The 14,894-nt window shown below is 39.3% G+C and overlaps 1 protein-coding gene across 1 annotated transcript; it reads right to left on the minus strand.

The window, feature by feature from the left end:
- LOC110268454 lies at positions 8,973 to 14,624 on the minus strand. Its single transcript, XM_021114623.1, has 4 exons — positions 14,244 to 14,624; positions 13,941 to 14,168; positions 9,554 to 10,386; positions 8,973 to 9,237 (listed from the first exon to the last, which is right to left on the minus strand). Exons 1-4 carry the CDS (start codon positions 14,622 to 14,624, stop codon positions 8,973 to 8,975), a joined length of 1,707 nt encoding a protein of 568 aa, XP_020970282.1.

The raw sequence follows: 14,894 nt of genomic DNA on the forward strand, positions 1-14,894 counted from the left end.
CCAAAACTCCAACATATTCTCCATGACTGCATAACAAGTAACCTTTAATTCATGCTCTCTTGTTCATTTGCAAGTCAACTGATAACCACAAATTAATATCCTGACTAAGAGTTGCAAGATAACCATAGCTTGCTTCAGACCAACAATCTCCGTAGGATCGACCCTTACTCATGTAAGGTATTACTTGGACGATCCAGTTCACTTGCTGGTGAGTGGTACGAGTTGTGAAAAGTGTGATTCACAATTCGTGCACCACAACCCAGCCATTAGCAAAACTTTTTCTGTTATTTTAGTTTATTTTATTCTTCATTTTATTTATATTAACAAGGTAAAGAATCAATTGCATAAGTCCACAGGGTTACAGAAGAATTCAGAGCACAAAACAGGAAAAAGGAGCTCACTGGCAAGAAAACGCAAGTAAGAGGCACAATTGGGCATTAAACGCCCAAAAGGAGCATCTACTGGGCGTTTAACGCCAGTAAAGATAGCCATCTGGGCGTTAAACGCCAGAAAGAAGCAGCTTCTGGGCGTTTAACACCAGATTTACAGCATCCTGGGCCTTCAGAAAAACGCCCAGTGACAAAGGGGTTTTTGGCGTTTAACGCCCAGCTGTCAAACGCCCAAAACATGCAGTAGTTGGGCGTTTAATGCCAGGATTGTGGGGAGTAGGCAATTTCATTTTCAATTCAAACTTTTTTCCATTTTTTATGTTTCAATTCATGATTTCTTGCACAAACATGTTACAAATCCTAACTTTTCAAAAGATATCAAATGTATCTTAATTCATAAACCCTTTTTCTTTTTCCTCTTCAAATTATTTTCAAAACAAATCTATCTCTTTTCCTTCTAAAATCTTTTCAACTCATCAATATCTTTTTCAAATCTTCACATTGTCTTTTTCAAAGTCCAGATTTATCTTTTTCAAATATCTTTCATATCTTTTCAATTTTAAATCACATCTTTTCCTATCATACTTATCTTTTCCAAATCACTTTTTCTATCATATCTTTTTCAAATAATTTTCGAAAACCCACCCCCCCTTCCCTTTAAATTTTGGTTCGGCCTCTCCCCCTCTCCTCCCCAAGTTGCGCTTGGCTCTCCCTCTTTCTTTCTCCTTTCCTTTCTTTTGCTTGAGGACAAGCAAAACTCTAAGTTTGGTGTGTTTATCTGTGATCACTAAACCAATACCCACTAAGATCATGGCTCCTAAGGGAAAACAAACTGACTCAAGAGGCAAGAAAGAGAACATTCCAAAACCACTTTGGAATCAAGGGAAGTTCTTAATAGGAGAATGATGAGATCAAACCTGGGCTTGGATAAAATCCTAGAGGACATATGCCTCCCTGGAGCCAAGTGGACAATCAACACAAAGGGTGCCCTGAACCAACTCAAGAGAGGAGATCTCAAACCAGTCGCCAGAGGCTGGCTGAACTTCATTGGGCGCTCTATACTGCCCACTAGCAATCGCTCTGAAGTCACCATCAGAAGAGCAGTGATGATTCATTGCATTATGCTGGAAAAAGAAGTGGAAGTTCATCAGCTGATTGCTTGTGAGCTTTACAAAATTACAAACAAGAACTCCAAAGATGCCAAACTGGCCTATCCAAGCTTAGTTTCTCTGTTATGTAAAGATGCTGGGATAAAGATGGGAGTAGATAAGTATATCTCAGTTGAGCAACCAATCACCAAAAAGTCTATGGAAGGACAACAAGTGCAGGACGACCCCATCAAGAGAAAAGCAGAGGAGTTCCTCCCGGAAATCCCTCAAATTGAATACTGGGAGCGCCTAGAAGCATCTGTCACCAAGTTGCAAGAAGCTGTGAATCAACTGAAGGAAGAACAGCAAAATCAAAACATCATGCTCTGCAAACTGCTTAGAGAACAAGAAGAGCAAGGGCGTGAGCTGAAGGAATTAAAGCGTCAGAAACTATCTCTTGAAGGGCCAAGCACTCCACAGACTAAAGAGGCATCCACCTCCCAAATTCAAGGTTGTTGAGTTCTAATCTTAGCCTTAACTCTGTGATAATTGTTCTTATTTGAGTTTTACCTTAGAAGTTATATATGAGTAGTAGTAATTAGTATCTATATTTTGATTTTATCTCCAATTAAGCTATAATTTATTTTTCTCATCATCATTAAACATGAATAAAATAGTAGATTTTCTTTAGAATAAGGAGGCAATATTTTTCGAGTTTTTAATAAGAAAAATTCTAATTATTTACATGTGGTGGAAATGCTTTTCGTCTTCTGAATGAATGCTTGAACAGTGCATATGTCTTTTGAATTTGATGTTTATGAATGTTAAATATGTTGGCTCTTGAAAGAATGATGAAAAAGGAGAAATATTATTTGATAATCTGAAAAATCATAAAAAATTGATTCTTGAAGCAAGAAAAAGCAGTGAATACAAAAGCTTGCAAAAAAAATGGCGAAAATAAAAGAAAAAGAAAAAGCAAGCAGAAAAATCCAATAGCTCTTAAAACCAAAAGGCAAGGGTAATAAAAAGGATCCAAGGCTTTGAGAATAATAACACTATTTTAATTCTAAGTTCCTATAGATGCCAATCATTCTGAGCTTCAATGGATAAAGTGAGATGCCAAAACTGTTCGGAAGCAAAAAGCTACTAGTCCCGCTTATCTAATTAGAATATGAGCTTCACTCAAAAACACTGAGATATTATTGCTTCTTGATTTATTTGTATTCTACTTTATTTGTCTAGTTGCTTGGGGACAAGCAACAGTTTAAGTTTGGTGTTGTGATGAGCGGATATTTTATACGCTTTTTGGGGTTAATTTCATGTAGTTTTTAGTATGCTTTAGTTAGTTTTTAGTATATTTTCATTAGTTTCTAGGAAAAATTCATATTTCTGGACTTTACTATGAGTTTGTATATTTTTCTGTAATTTCAGGTATTTTCTGACTGAAATTGAGGGAGCTGAGCAAAAATCTGATTCAGGCTGAAAAAGGACTGCTGATGCTGTTGGATTCTAACCTCTCTGCACTCGGAATGGATTTTCTGGAGCTACAAGAGTCCAATTGGTGCTCTCTCAATTGCGTTGGAAAGTAGACATCCAGGGCTTTCTAGCAATATATAATAGTCCATACTTTGCTCAAGGATAGACGATGTAAACTGGCGTTCAACGCCAGTTCCATGTTGCAGTTTGGCGTTAAACGCCAGAAACAGGTTACAAGTTGGAGTTAAACGCCCAAAACAGGTTACAACCTGGCGTTTAACTCCAGAAACAGCCTAAGCACGTGTAAAGCTTAAGTCTCAGCCCCAACACACACCAAGTGGGCCCCATAAGTGGATTTATGCACTTCCTATCATAGTTTACTCATTCTCTGTAAACCTAGATTACTAGCTTACTATTTAATCAACTTTTAGAGGATTATTCGGCACCTCATGACATTTTTAGATTTGAACTTTGTACTCTTTGACGGCATAAGTCTCTAAACTCCATTGTTGGGGGTGAGGAGCTCTGCTGTGTCTCGATGAATCAATGCAATTATTTCTGTTTTCTATTCAAACACGCTTGTTCTTATCTAAGATGTTCATTCGCACTTCAATATTATGAATGTGATGATCCGTGATACTCATCACCATTCTCAACCTATGAACGCATGACTGTCAACCACCTCTATTCTACCTTCGATTGAATGAGTATCTCTTGGATTCTTTAATCAGAATCTTCGTGGTATAAGCTAGAATCCATTGGCAGCATTTTTGAGAATCCGGAAAGTCTAAACCTTGTCTGTGGTATTCCGAGTAGGATTCAGGGATTGAATGACTGTGACGAGCTTCAAACTCACAAAATTTGGGCGTAGTGACAGACGCAAAAGGATCAATGGATCCTATTCCAGCATGAGTGAGAACCGACATATGATTAGCCGTGCGATGACAGCGCACCTGGACCATTTTCACTGAGAGGACGGATGGTAGCCATTGACAATGGTGATCCACCAACACATAGCTTGCCATAGGAGGAACCTTGCGTGCGTGAAGAAGAAGACAGGGAGAAAGCATAGATTCAGAAGACAAAGCATCTCCAAAACTCCAACATATTCTCCATTACTGCATAACAAGTATTTAATTCATGCTCCTTTATTTTCTGTAATCCAAACTGATAATTATAATTGATATCCTGACTAAAAATTACAAGATAACCATAGATTGCTTCAAGCTAACAATCTCCGTGGGATTTGACCTTTACTCACGTAAGGTATTACTTGGATGACCCAGTGCACTTGCTGGTTAGTGGTACGAGTTGTGAAAAGTGTGATTCACAATTCGTGCACCAATAACCATTCAAAAAGTAGTAAAAATCATGACCTGCTAGTCTCTCTAGCATTTGGTCTATGAATGGTAAAGGAAAATGATCCTTTCTGGTGGCTGTATTGAGCCTTCTGTAGTCAATACACGTGCGCCACCCTGTAACTGTTCTTGTAGGAACCAGTTCATTTTTTTCATTATGAACCATTGTCATGCCTCCCTTTTTGGGGACAACTTGACTAGGGCTCACCCAGGGGCTATCAGAAATAGGATAAATAATCCCTGCCTCCAGTAACTTGGTGACCTATTTCTGCACCACTTCCTTCATGGATGGATTTAACCGCCTCTGTGGTTGAACCACTGGCTTAGCATCATCCTCCAATAGGATCTTGTGCATGCATCTAGCTGGGCTTATGCCCTTAAGGTCACTTATGGACCACCCAAGAGCTGTCTTGTGTGTCCTTAGCACTTGAAGTAGTACTTCCTCTTCCTGTGAATTCAAAGCAAAGCTTATGATCATTGGAAAAGTGTTACCTTCTCCCAGAAATGCATATTTCAGGGATGGTGGTAATGGTTTGAGCTCGGGTTTAGGAGGTTTTTCCTCTTCCTGAGGAATTTCCAGAGGCTCTTTCAATTCCTTTGAATCCTCCAGATCAGGCTGAACATCTTTAAAGATGTCTTCCAGCTCTGATTCGAGACTCTCATCCATGTTGATCTCCTCTACCAAAGAGTCAATAAGATCAACTTTCATGCAGTCTTTTGCTATGTCTGGATGCTACATGCATCAGCAAGTTGGAGACATATCCGGGTTGGTTTGACTTCTTCAGTTAAACTAAGCTTTCTGATAGTGGATGCAGGTATTAGATTGATACTTGCCCCAAGATCACATAAAGCTGTCTTGGTGTAATTACCTTCTAATGTGCATGGTATCATGAAGCTTCCGGGATCTTTAAGCTTTGCTGGAAAGCTTTTCAGAATGACTGCACTGCATTCTTCAGTGAGGAGAACTCTTTCAGTTTCTCTCCAATCCTTCTTATGACTCATGATATCTTTCATGAACTTGGCATAAGAAGGTATTTGCTCAAGTGCCTCTAGAAACGGAATCTTTATTTCAAGAGTCCTGAGATAGTCTGCAAAGCGAGCAAATTGCTTATCCTGCTCCTCTTGGTGGAGTTTTTGAGGATAAGGCATCTTGGCTTTGTATTTCCTCAACCTTGGTTGCTGCAGGTTTATTTCCTACAGAGGTGGTTGGGGAAGCCTTTTTAGGGGGGTTGTTATCAGCACTTGTGTGTGTTTGATCCCTCACTGGCGTTTGAATGCCAGGGGTGGAAGCTAGATTAGCGTTGGACGCCAACTCCTTACCTGTTCCTGGTGTTTGAACGCCAGAACTGAGCATGGGTTAGGCGTTTAACGCCAGCTCTTCACCCTTTTCTGGCATTTGAGCGCCAAAATTATTCCTCTTTGGGCTCTTACTGTCCTCAGAGGGATTTTGGGTAGCAGTTTGTTCATTTCTTGGCTTCTTGCTGCTTTGAAGTGAGGTATTTAATGCTTTCCCACTTCTTAATTGAACTGCTTGGCACTCTTCTGTTATTTGTTTTGATAACTGCTGTTTTGTTTGATTTAACTGTACTTCCATATTCATATTAGCCATTCTTGTGTCTTGTAGTATCTCCTTGAATTCAGCTAGCTGTTTTGTTAGAAAATCTAATTGCTGATTGAATTCAGTAACTTGTTCTGGAAGACTGAGTTCAGCAGTTACTGTTTTAGCCTCTTCTTTCACTTGTTCTGGAAGACTGAGTTCAGCAGTTACTGTTTTAGCCTCTTCTTTCATGGAAGACTCACTACTTAGGTACAGATGCTGATTTTTGGCAACTGTATCAATGAGCTCTTGAGCTTCTTCAATTGTCTTTCTCATGTGTATAGATCCACCAGCTGAGTGGTCCAATGACATCTGAGCTTTCTCTGTAAGCCCATAATAGAAGATGTCTAACTGCACCCACTCTGAAAACATCTCAGAGGGGTATTTTCTTAGCATCTCTCTGTATCTCTCCCAGGCATCATAAAGAGATTCATTATCTCCTTGTTTAAATAAAGATTTGATTTTAAGATTTGAGATTAGAAAAGATAAAATAAGCTAGGTAAGAGAAGATAAGGAATTTAAATTAAAAAGTTTTGAAACTTGAAATTTGAAATAAGATAAGATAAAATTTTGAAAAAGATATGATTTTTTTGAAAGAAAAAAAAATAGAATTTTGAAAATTTTAAAACTAAGATAAGATAAAATAGAAATTTTAAAATAAAAATCTGAATTTTTTTTTGAAAAAATTTCGAAATATTTGCTCAAAAATAGTTAGAGAAGATATATTTTTTTATTTTTGAATTTTATGATGAAAAAGAAAAACACACAAAAGACACACAACTTAAAATTTTTTAGATCTAATGCTCCTTGTTTTTGAAAATTTTGGAGGGAAAACACCAAGGAACACCAAACTTAAAAATTTTAAGATCAAAACACAAGGAAGACTCAAGAACCCTTTGAAGACTCACAAGAACAACAAGAACATGAAGAAAGAACACCAAACTTAAAATTTTTAGAAAACCAGAATAAAATTTTGAAAACTAAAGAAAAGTTAACAGGAGAACATCAAACTTAAAGTTTGGCACAAGATTTATTCAAAGAAAAATTATTTTTGAAGAAGTTTTACAAAGAAGATAGCCAATTACCAAGAACATAAGCACAACGCTCTAGCCAATTGAGCTATAAATTTAACGTATTTTAATAAGGTATTTAATGTATAAAATATTTTATTTTTAATTTTTTTGGATACTAATAATTCGAAAATAAACAAGAAAAACAAGAAAAATCACAAAACAAGAAAAACTAGAGATCAAACAAGGAAAATAAACAAGAACAACTTAAAGATTAAGAAAGAACAATAAACACAAATTCAAAAATTTAAAAGAAAATAAAAACATGCAATTGACACCAAACTTAAAATATGAAACTAAACTCAAGCAGAAAAACTCAATTATCAGTTTATAAAATTTTCGAAAAATTTAAAAAGAGAAAATAAGGATTTAAAAAAATTTCAACCAAAAACAATAATAGAAGACTCTAAACCAAAAAGAAAAAATTTTTCCTAATCTAAACAACAAAGTAAAGTGTCAGTTGTCCAAACTCGAACAATCCTCAGCAACGGCGCCAAAATCTTGGTGCACGAAATTGTGATTCACACTTTTCACAACTCCGCACAACTAACCAGCAAGTGCACTGGGTCGTCCAAGTAATACCTTACGTGAGTAAGGATCGATCCCACGGAGATTGTTGGCTTGAAACAATCTATGGTTATCTTGTAAATCTTAGTCAGGAGATTAATTATGATTATTAGTTTGAATTGCAAAAAATAAAAGAGCATGAAATAAATACTTGTTATGCAGTAATGGAGAACATGTTGGAGTTTTGGAGATGCTTTGTCTTCTGAATCTCTGCTTTCCCCCTGTCTTCTTCTTCACGCACGCAAGGTTCCTCCAATGGCAAGCTGTGTGTTGGTGGATCACCGTTGTCAATGGCTACCATCCGTCCTCTCAGTGAAAATGGTCCAGGTGCGCTGTCACCGCACGGCTAATCATCTGTCGGTTCTCACTCATGCTGGAATAGGATCCATTGATCCTTTTGCATCTGTCACTACGCCCAACCCTTGTGAGTTTGAAGCTTGTCACAGTCATTCAATCCATGAATCCTACTCGGAATACCACAGACAAGGTTTAGACTTTCCGGATTCTCAAGAGTACACGTGCCTAGGCTGTTTCTAGAGTTAAACGCCAGGTTGTAACCTGTTTCTGGCGTTTAACTCCAACTTGTAACCTGTTTCTGGCGTTTAACGCTAGAATGCAACATGGAACTGGCGTTGAACGCCAGTTTACGTCATCTATCCTTGAGCAAAGTATGGACTATTATATATTGCTGGAAAGCCCTGGATGTCTACTTTCCAACGCAATTGAGAGCACGCCAATTGGACTCCTGTAGCTCCAAAAAATTTATTCCGAATGCAGGGAGGTCAGAATCCAACAGCATCAGTAGTCCTTTTTCAGCCTGAATCAGATTTTTGCTCAGCTCCCTCAATTTCAGCCAGAAATTACCTGAAATCACAGAAAAATACACAAACTCATAGTAAAGTCCAGAGATGTGATTTTTATTTAAAAACTAATAAAATATAATAAAAAGTGACTAAAACATATTAAAAACTACCTAAAAACAATGCCAAAAAGCGTATAAATTATCCGCTCATCAAAAATCCACACCTATGCTCTTGGTCATCGTCAAATTGCCTCCAAATCTTCAATGCAAACACAATCGCTGCTAATTCCAAGTCACAAGTTGGGTAATTTACCTCATGCGGTCTCAGCTGACGCGACGCGTAAGCCACCACGTTCCGGTGTTGCATCAATACGCAATATGCAACCCAAACCCTTCAGTGACGCATCACAATATACTTTAAACAGTTCGTGTGGTTCCAATAAGATTAAAACAGGTGCTAAAGTTAACTTTTGTTTCAGGGTCTGAAAACTCTCCACACACTCCGACGTCCACACAAACGACACCTCCTTCCTTGTTAACTTAGTCATCGGTAGTGCAATCCCGGAAAATCCTTCAATAAATCTCTGGTAATATCCGACTAAGCCCAAGAAACTCCTAACCTCCGTCACCGTCGTTGGTCTTTCCATTCCATCACCGCCTCTACTTTCGAAGGATCCACCACTATTCCTCCTTTGCTGACCACGTGACCTAGGAACTTTACTTCCTCCTTCCAGAACTCACATTTGGACAACTTAGCATACAATTTCCCCTCCTCCAAGATTTGCAACACAATTCTCAAGTGTTCTTCATGTTCTTCTTCCGTCTTTGAGTAAACTAGAATGTCGTCTATAAAAACCACCACGAATTTGTCGAAAATGGGACGAAATACTCTATTCATGTAATCCATGAACACAGCAGTTGCATTCGTTAACCCAAAGGACATCACGGCAATCTTTGAAAACAACACAGCTCCTTGCAATTGATCTATTAAGTCCTCGATTCTAGGCAACGGGTACTTGTTCTTCATAGTCACTTTGTTCAACTGTTGGTAATCCACACAAAGTTGCATTCCTCCATCCTTCTTCTTTACCAATAAAACTGGTGCTCCCTACGGAGATACACTCGGTCGAATGAACCTCTTATTCAGAAGCTCTTCCAACTGAGTCTATCTTTAATTCTGCCAGTTCTATCGGAGCCATCCTATACGGTGCAATCGACACTGGTCCGGCTCCCGACACCAATTCAATCGCAAATTCAATCTCCCTTTGAGGTGGAAACTCAGGAATATCTTTCGGGAACACCTCCGGAAAGTCTCTAACTACCAGGATTTGATCAAACTTCTGATTATCACCTAATGCATTTGCAACCAACAGTATATAACCCTGACACTCTTCCTCACTATAGTGCACCATTACAGAGTTCAAGTAATAGCCCTCAGCTACCACTGCTCTATTTTCTCCTTCCGGCATAAATGGAATTGATCGCTCAAAGAAATCCAACAAAACCCGATTCTTTGACAACCAATCAAACCCTAAAATCATCTCCAACCCAACCATTGGTAAACAAATTAAATCATGCACAAAGTCTCTACCCTCAAGCTTGAAACCTACTTGCCTACAACCTGACCTAGTCACCACTGTCTGATGCGGAGTATGTACATGCAATTCAAATGCTAATTCTGACAGTTTCAATCCTAGTTCCTCAACTTTGTTAAATGCAACAAATGAATGTGAAGCTCCAGTATCATATAATGCAACCAATGTTTTATCACCAATTAAGCATATACCTCTCATCAATGGATCTGCCTTAGCAAGATCATTGGCGTTCACAGCAAACACCCGACCTTGTTGGTTCTGGCCCGCATTCTGAGTCTTTTTCCCCCGAGTGCAATCTCTCGCAATGTGACCCGGAAAACCACAGTTGAAGCAACCACCTATACCAATCTCGCAAGAGTCATTCGGATGAAAATGCCCACAATGAACACAAGTTAAATCCAGAGAAATCTTACTCTGATTTCCTCTCTCTTTGGCATACTGAAACTGATCATAAGTGTTGATGCATTTGCATCTTTGCTATATTAGCTAGTTAGTTTAAGTAGTTTTAGCTTAATTTCATTCACTTTCTTTGAAATAAACAAGCATTTGTGTGAGTTTTCTCTCCATGCATTCATGAACCAAGAACTAGGTGTAATTTGGCCATATTTGCGCAAAGAATTCAAGAAGTTGACAAATGAATTAGTATGAATGAATCTCTTGAAAATTGTTGCATAGAATGGCAAAACTTTGAAGCAAATTCTTTGGTTAATGATAGGTGATGAAACAAGAAGGCATTGAAGTAAGAATGAAGCAAGCAAGTGGCTAACAACTCTTTCAAGAATAGCAATATGCACGTTGCTAACTTGGGATTCAAGTTGGCAACGCCATTGAAGCCTTAATTGAGGAAGAGCACAAACAACCTTGCAAGAAAGTGGTCTCCTGTGAGAACTATGCACGTTGCTAACTTGGAGTTACATTGGAGTGTTTGGCAACAACTCAAGAAGCATGATGGGCAAGAAGAAGAGAAGTTGTTGGCGTTGCCAACTTGGAGAAAGGGTGAGTGTTTGAAGGCAACGCCAAGCAGCCCTGGAGAGCACATTTGGGCGTTGCCAATGCCAGGAACTATAGGCGTGTTCCTAGGCAACGCCAAGCAACCAAGGAAGAGGAGAAGCTGGCGTTGCCAACACCAGGAACCATAGGCGTTATCCTAGGCAACGCCAGGCAGCCCTGGAGAGTGAACAAAGAGGAGTTGCACGTTGCCAACTTGCACTTCAACTAGAGTGTTCATCAACAACGCCCAACAATGTAAAGCAGCCCTGGAGAGCAAATGTGGGCGTTGCCAACGTGGGAAGCATAGGCGTTGTTCAAGACAATGCTGAGCTAGAAGAATTTGGCCAGGGAGGAACGTCGAGGGCATTGCCAACGTGCTACTACATTGACGTGTTCCTTGGCAACGCACACAAGCAAGGTTGGCCCAGGAGGAAGAGAAGCTGGCGTTGCCAACGCCAGGAAACATAGGCGTGTTCAATGACAACGCCAAGCAACAAACATGGAGCCTTGAGGAAGGCTCGAGCACATTGCCAACTTGGGATTCATTGGCGTGTGTAGTGGCAATGCTAGGAAGCAAGCATGGAGCAAGGGGGCAGGGGCTGGCACATTGCCAATGTGCTGAGAAGAAGGAGTGTTCATCAACAACGCAGCAACCTTGGCAGCTTGACCTTGCTCTCTTCCATGGAATATATCTTGAGTTGTAGACCTTCAAATGATGCACTCTCAACGTAATTGGAAAGTAGACATCCAGAGCTTTCCAACCATATATCATAGTATGGGGTTGACATTCGTTTAAAGCTTCAAAAGCGGGCTTCATTTAGAGCTTCAGAATCTGAAGGCGTTGGCAACTTGGAAATACAAAGGCGTTTTTGCCAAAAACGCCTGCGATTTTAGCAGCCTGACCATGTTCCCTTCAATGGAGTATAACTTGAGCTACAGAGATCCAAATTGAGTGCTTTCAATTGCGTTAAAAAGCTGACATTCAGAGCTTTTCAACGATATATAATAGTCTATAGTGAAGCATGAAATGGAAGCTTGAATCAGAGTCATCTTTAGGCCCCAAAAACAAGAAAATGAGGTTGGAATTTAAGGAAGCTAGGTAGCACCCTGGAGAGGAGCACGAGCACGTTGGCAACGTGCTAACAAGGGGGCGTGTTTGAGGACAACGCCAGCCCATTGTTGCAGCCTTGGAAGGCTTGGCACGTTGCCAACTTGGAAGAAAGGGGCGTTTTTAGCAACAACTTGGCAGCTTGACCTTACCTTCTTTGAGGAAGCATAACTTGAGCTAGAAAAATCTAATTGAGATGATTCCAAGTGCATTAGAAAGAAGACACTCTGAGCTTTCCAATGATGTATGATAGTCCATATTGAAGCAGAGGATTGACACTCAAATTCTGGGCAACATTAGGCATGAGAGAAGAGTCAAGAAGAAGAAAAGCAAGTTGTTAGCAATAACTTGGGCCAACAACGCCCAAGTCTCAAAGCTCACTCCCAGGAAAACACCATGCATGTTGCCAATGTGCATTAAGCCTAGAGTTGTTGGCAATAATGCCAAGTCATTGGGCCAGAAGCATTATGAATGAACTCCTCCTTCCTTGATTAGCAACACTTCTTCAATTGAACCAGAAATTCAACAAAGAAAAAGCCCACATTGCTAGGCCAAATTAAAGACCTCTGAAAGAGTTTTAGGAGTAGTATAAATAGAGAAAAGTTTGATACTTAGAGGAATTTTACTTCTACTTTACTTTTTGGCCTTTGACTTGTTTTTAGACTTAGACATTTTCTCACCCGTTCTCTATTTTGTTTTTCTTGCAACTTTGAATTTCAGTTTTAAGAACTTCTTCTTCTTCTTCATTCTTCTCGACACTTATTTTAATTTTTATCTTTGCAATTGTTGTTGAAATTGGAGCTATGATTCACTAAACCCCACTTTCATTAGGGGGAAGAGCTCTGCTCATTTGAATGGGTTGACAACTTTTCTTTTCCTTCTCAATTCATGTGGTTTATCTAAAGAGGAAACTCTTGTTCTTCATAGATTCAATCACCATCGAGAGAGGGATTAATCTATATGAATTATGTGGTAAATTTGAGAAAGGAGTCACATAATTCAGTTTAGAGTTCTGCCTTTCATGATTTCCTTGATCAATATACTTTGGTTGGTATGTGAGATGTAACCTTCCTTAGTTGAGATTCTGGAAGTTGTGTGGCTTGGATTAGAAATTGAACTTCATCTCTTCTCATGAAAAATTAGATCACTAGAGTGGCAATTGGTTGTGTTAAGAGAAATTGAGTTACCAAGAGATTGGAACTTAATTACCCACAAGTTGCCATGGATCTATACCCATGATTGAGAAGGAATTGATCAACATCAATTCATGAGAATTTGCATCTCCGATCCTTAATGATCCTCTCCATCATCAATTCTCATTTCTTTTGCTCTTTAGTTATTTTGAATGCCCATTACCCAATTCCCTTTTACATTCAAGCAATTTAACTTTCCTGCTATTTAGATTCAGTTTCAATTGTTTGCAATTTACTTCCCCGCTCTCTACAATTCAGCACTCTACTTTCTTGCAATTTACTTTTGATGTCATTTAAGTTTCTTGCACTTTAAGTTTCAGTCATTTACTTTTATTTTCTTTCTTCATTGCAATTCTTTAGATTCCTTGTCATTTAATTTTTGCAATTATGTTCAAAAATCACAAATCTCATGAAATCAAAACCATGTTTGCTTGACTAAATATACCATTTAACTAAAGTTGCTTAATCTACCAATCTCCGTGGGATCGACCTCACTCTTAGTGAGTTTTATTACTTGATACGACCCGGTATACTTGCCGGTAATTACGTGAAATTAATTAAAATTTCACGTATCAAGTGTTCTTTTTGAAGCCTATTTGACCTTGAGGCGCATATCCTCCTCTCTTAAAATTTTGATCCCTCGGCTGAAAGTACTTGCCACGTCCCCGATTAGTGTTTCCTCCACGAGTGTCCCTTGACAAGGCTACCATCTTTGCACACTCCTCAATAACTTTCGCCTTGTTCACAAGATCGGAGAAGATCCGAGTCTCCAAAGGAGCCACAACAGTCATGATGTTATCCTTCAAGCCCCTTTGATACTTAATGCACTTCCAACTTTGATAGGTCTCCAAGGCACCCTGACACACCTTAGAGAACCTGCAGAGCTCTTCAAATCGGCTAGTATAGTCCGCCACAGTCAAAGAACCTTGCTTCAACTACATAAGCTCAATCTTCTTTGCTTCCCTAACAGATTCAGGAAAGTACTTCTTATAAAAAGTCGTCTAGAATACATCCCAAGGGATGTCGGCATTCTGAAGCTGTAGCAAGCGGCATTCTACTTGCCACCAATGTTGAGCCTCTCCCAAAAGCTGATACATAGCAAACTCCACATACTGGTTGTTTGGAACATGCTGTGCTTGTAATGCACGCTCCATGGCCTGGAACCAGTTATCCGCTTCTGTAGGATTGGTTGAACCTCTGAAACTTGGCGGATGAACCTTGAGAAAAGTAGCCAAGGTCATTGGAGCACCTCCTATATTATCATCATTTCCTTCCTCATTATCATTCCTGTTTCCATCACCATTTTCGTTTCCAGCTGGTTGACCTAACCTCTGCACAGCTTGCAGAGTCGCAGTAGTATTCATCTCCATGGTATTAGCAAGATTAGTCATTGTCGCCATGAGCTCGGCATGGTTATCGGCCGGTTGCTCATTTATACTCTCTCCCCATGAACGCGTACGACCTCGTCTGCGAGTAGCCATTAGGGTTCCTGTCTACACCAAACAATCGATATCAAGGTGATCAGTCTAAATATCAAAAGCCTAGTGCTACAGTTATCCTAAATAGGCACTCACAAACAAGCATGCTATGCAATATGAAATAGATTACCTAATAGCATCAAAGAAAAAGACATAGAGTATGCATTGAAGCACAATCGGTCC

This window comes from Arachis ipaensis, chromosome B10 (genome assembly GCF_000816755.2).
Source record: "Arachis ipaensis cultivar K30076 chromosome B10, Araip1.1, whole genome shotgun sequence".
In the NCBI taxonomy this organism is placed as follows: Eukaryota; Viridiplantae; Streptophyta; class Magnoliopsida; order Fabales; family Fabaceae; genus Arachis; species Arachis ipaensis.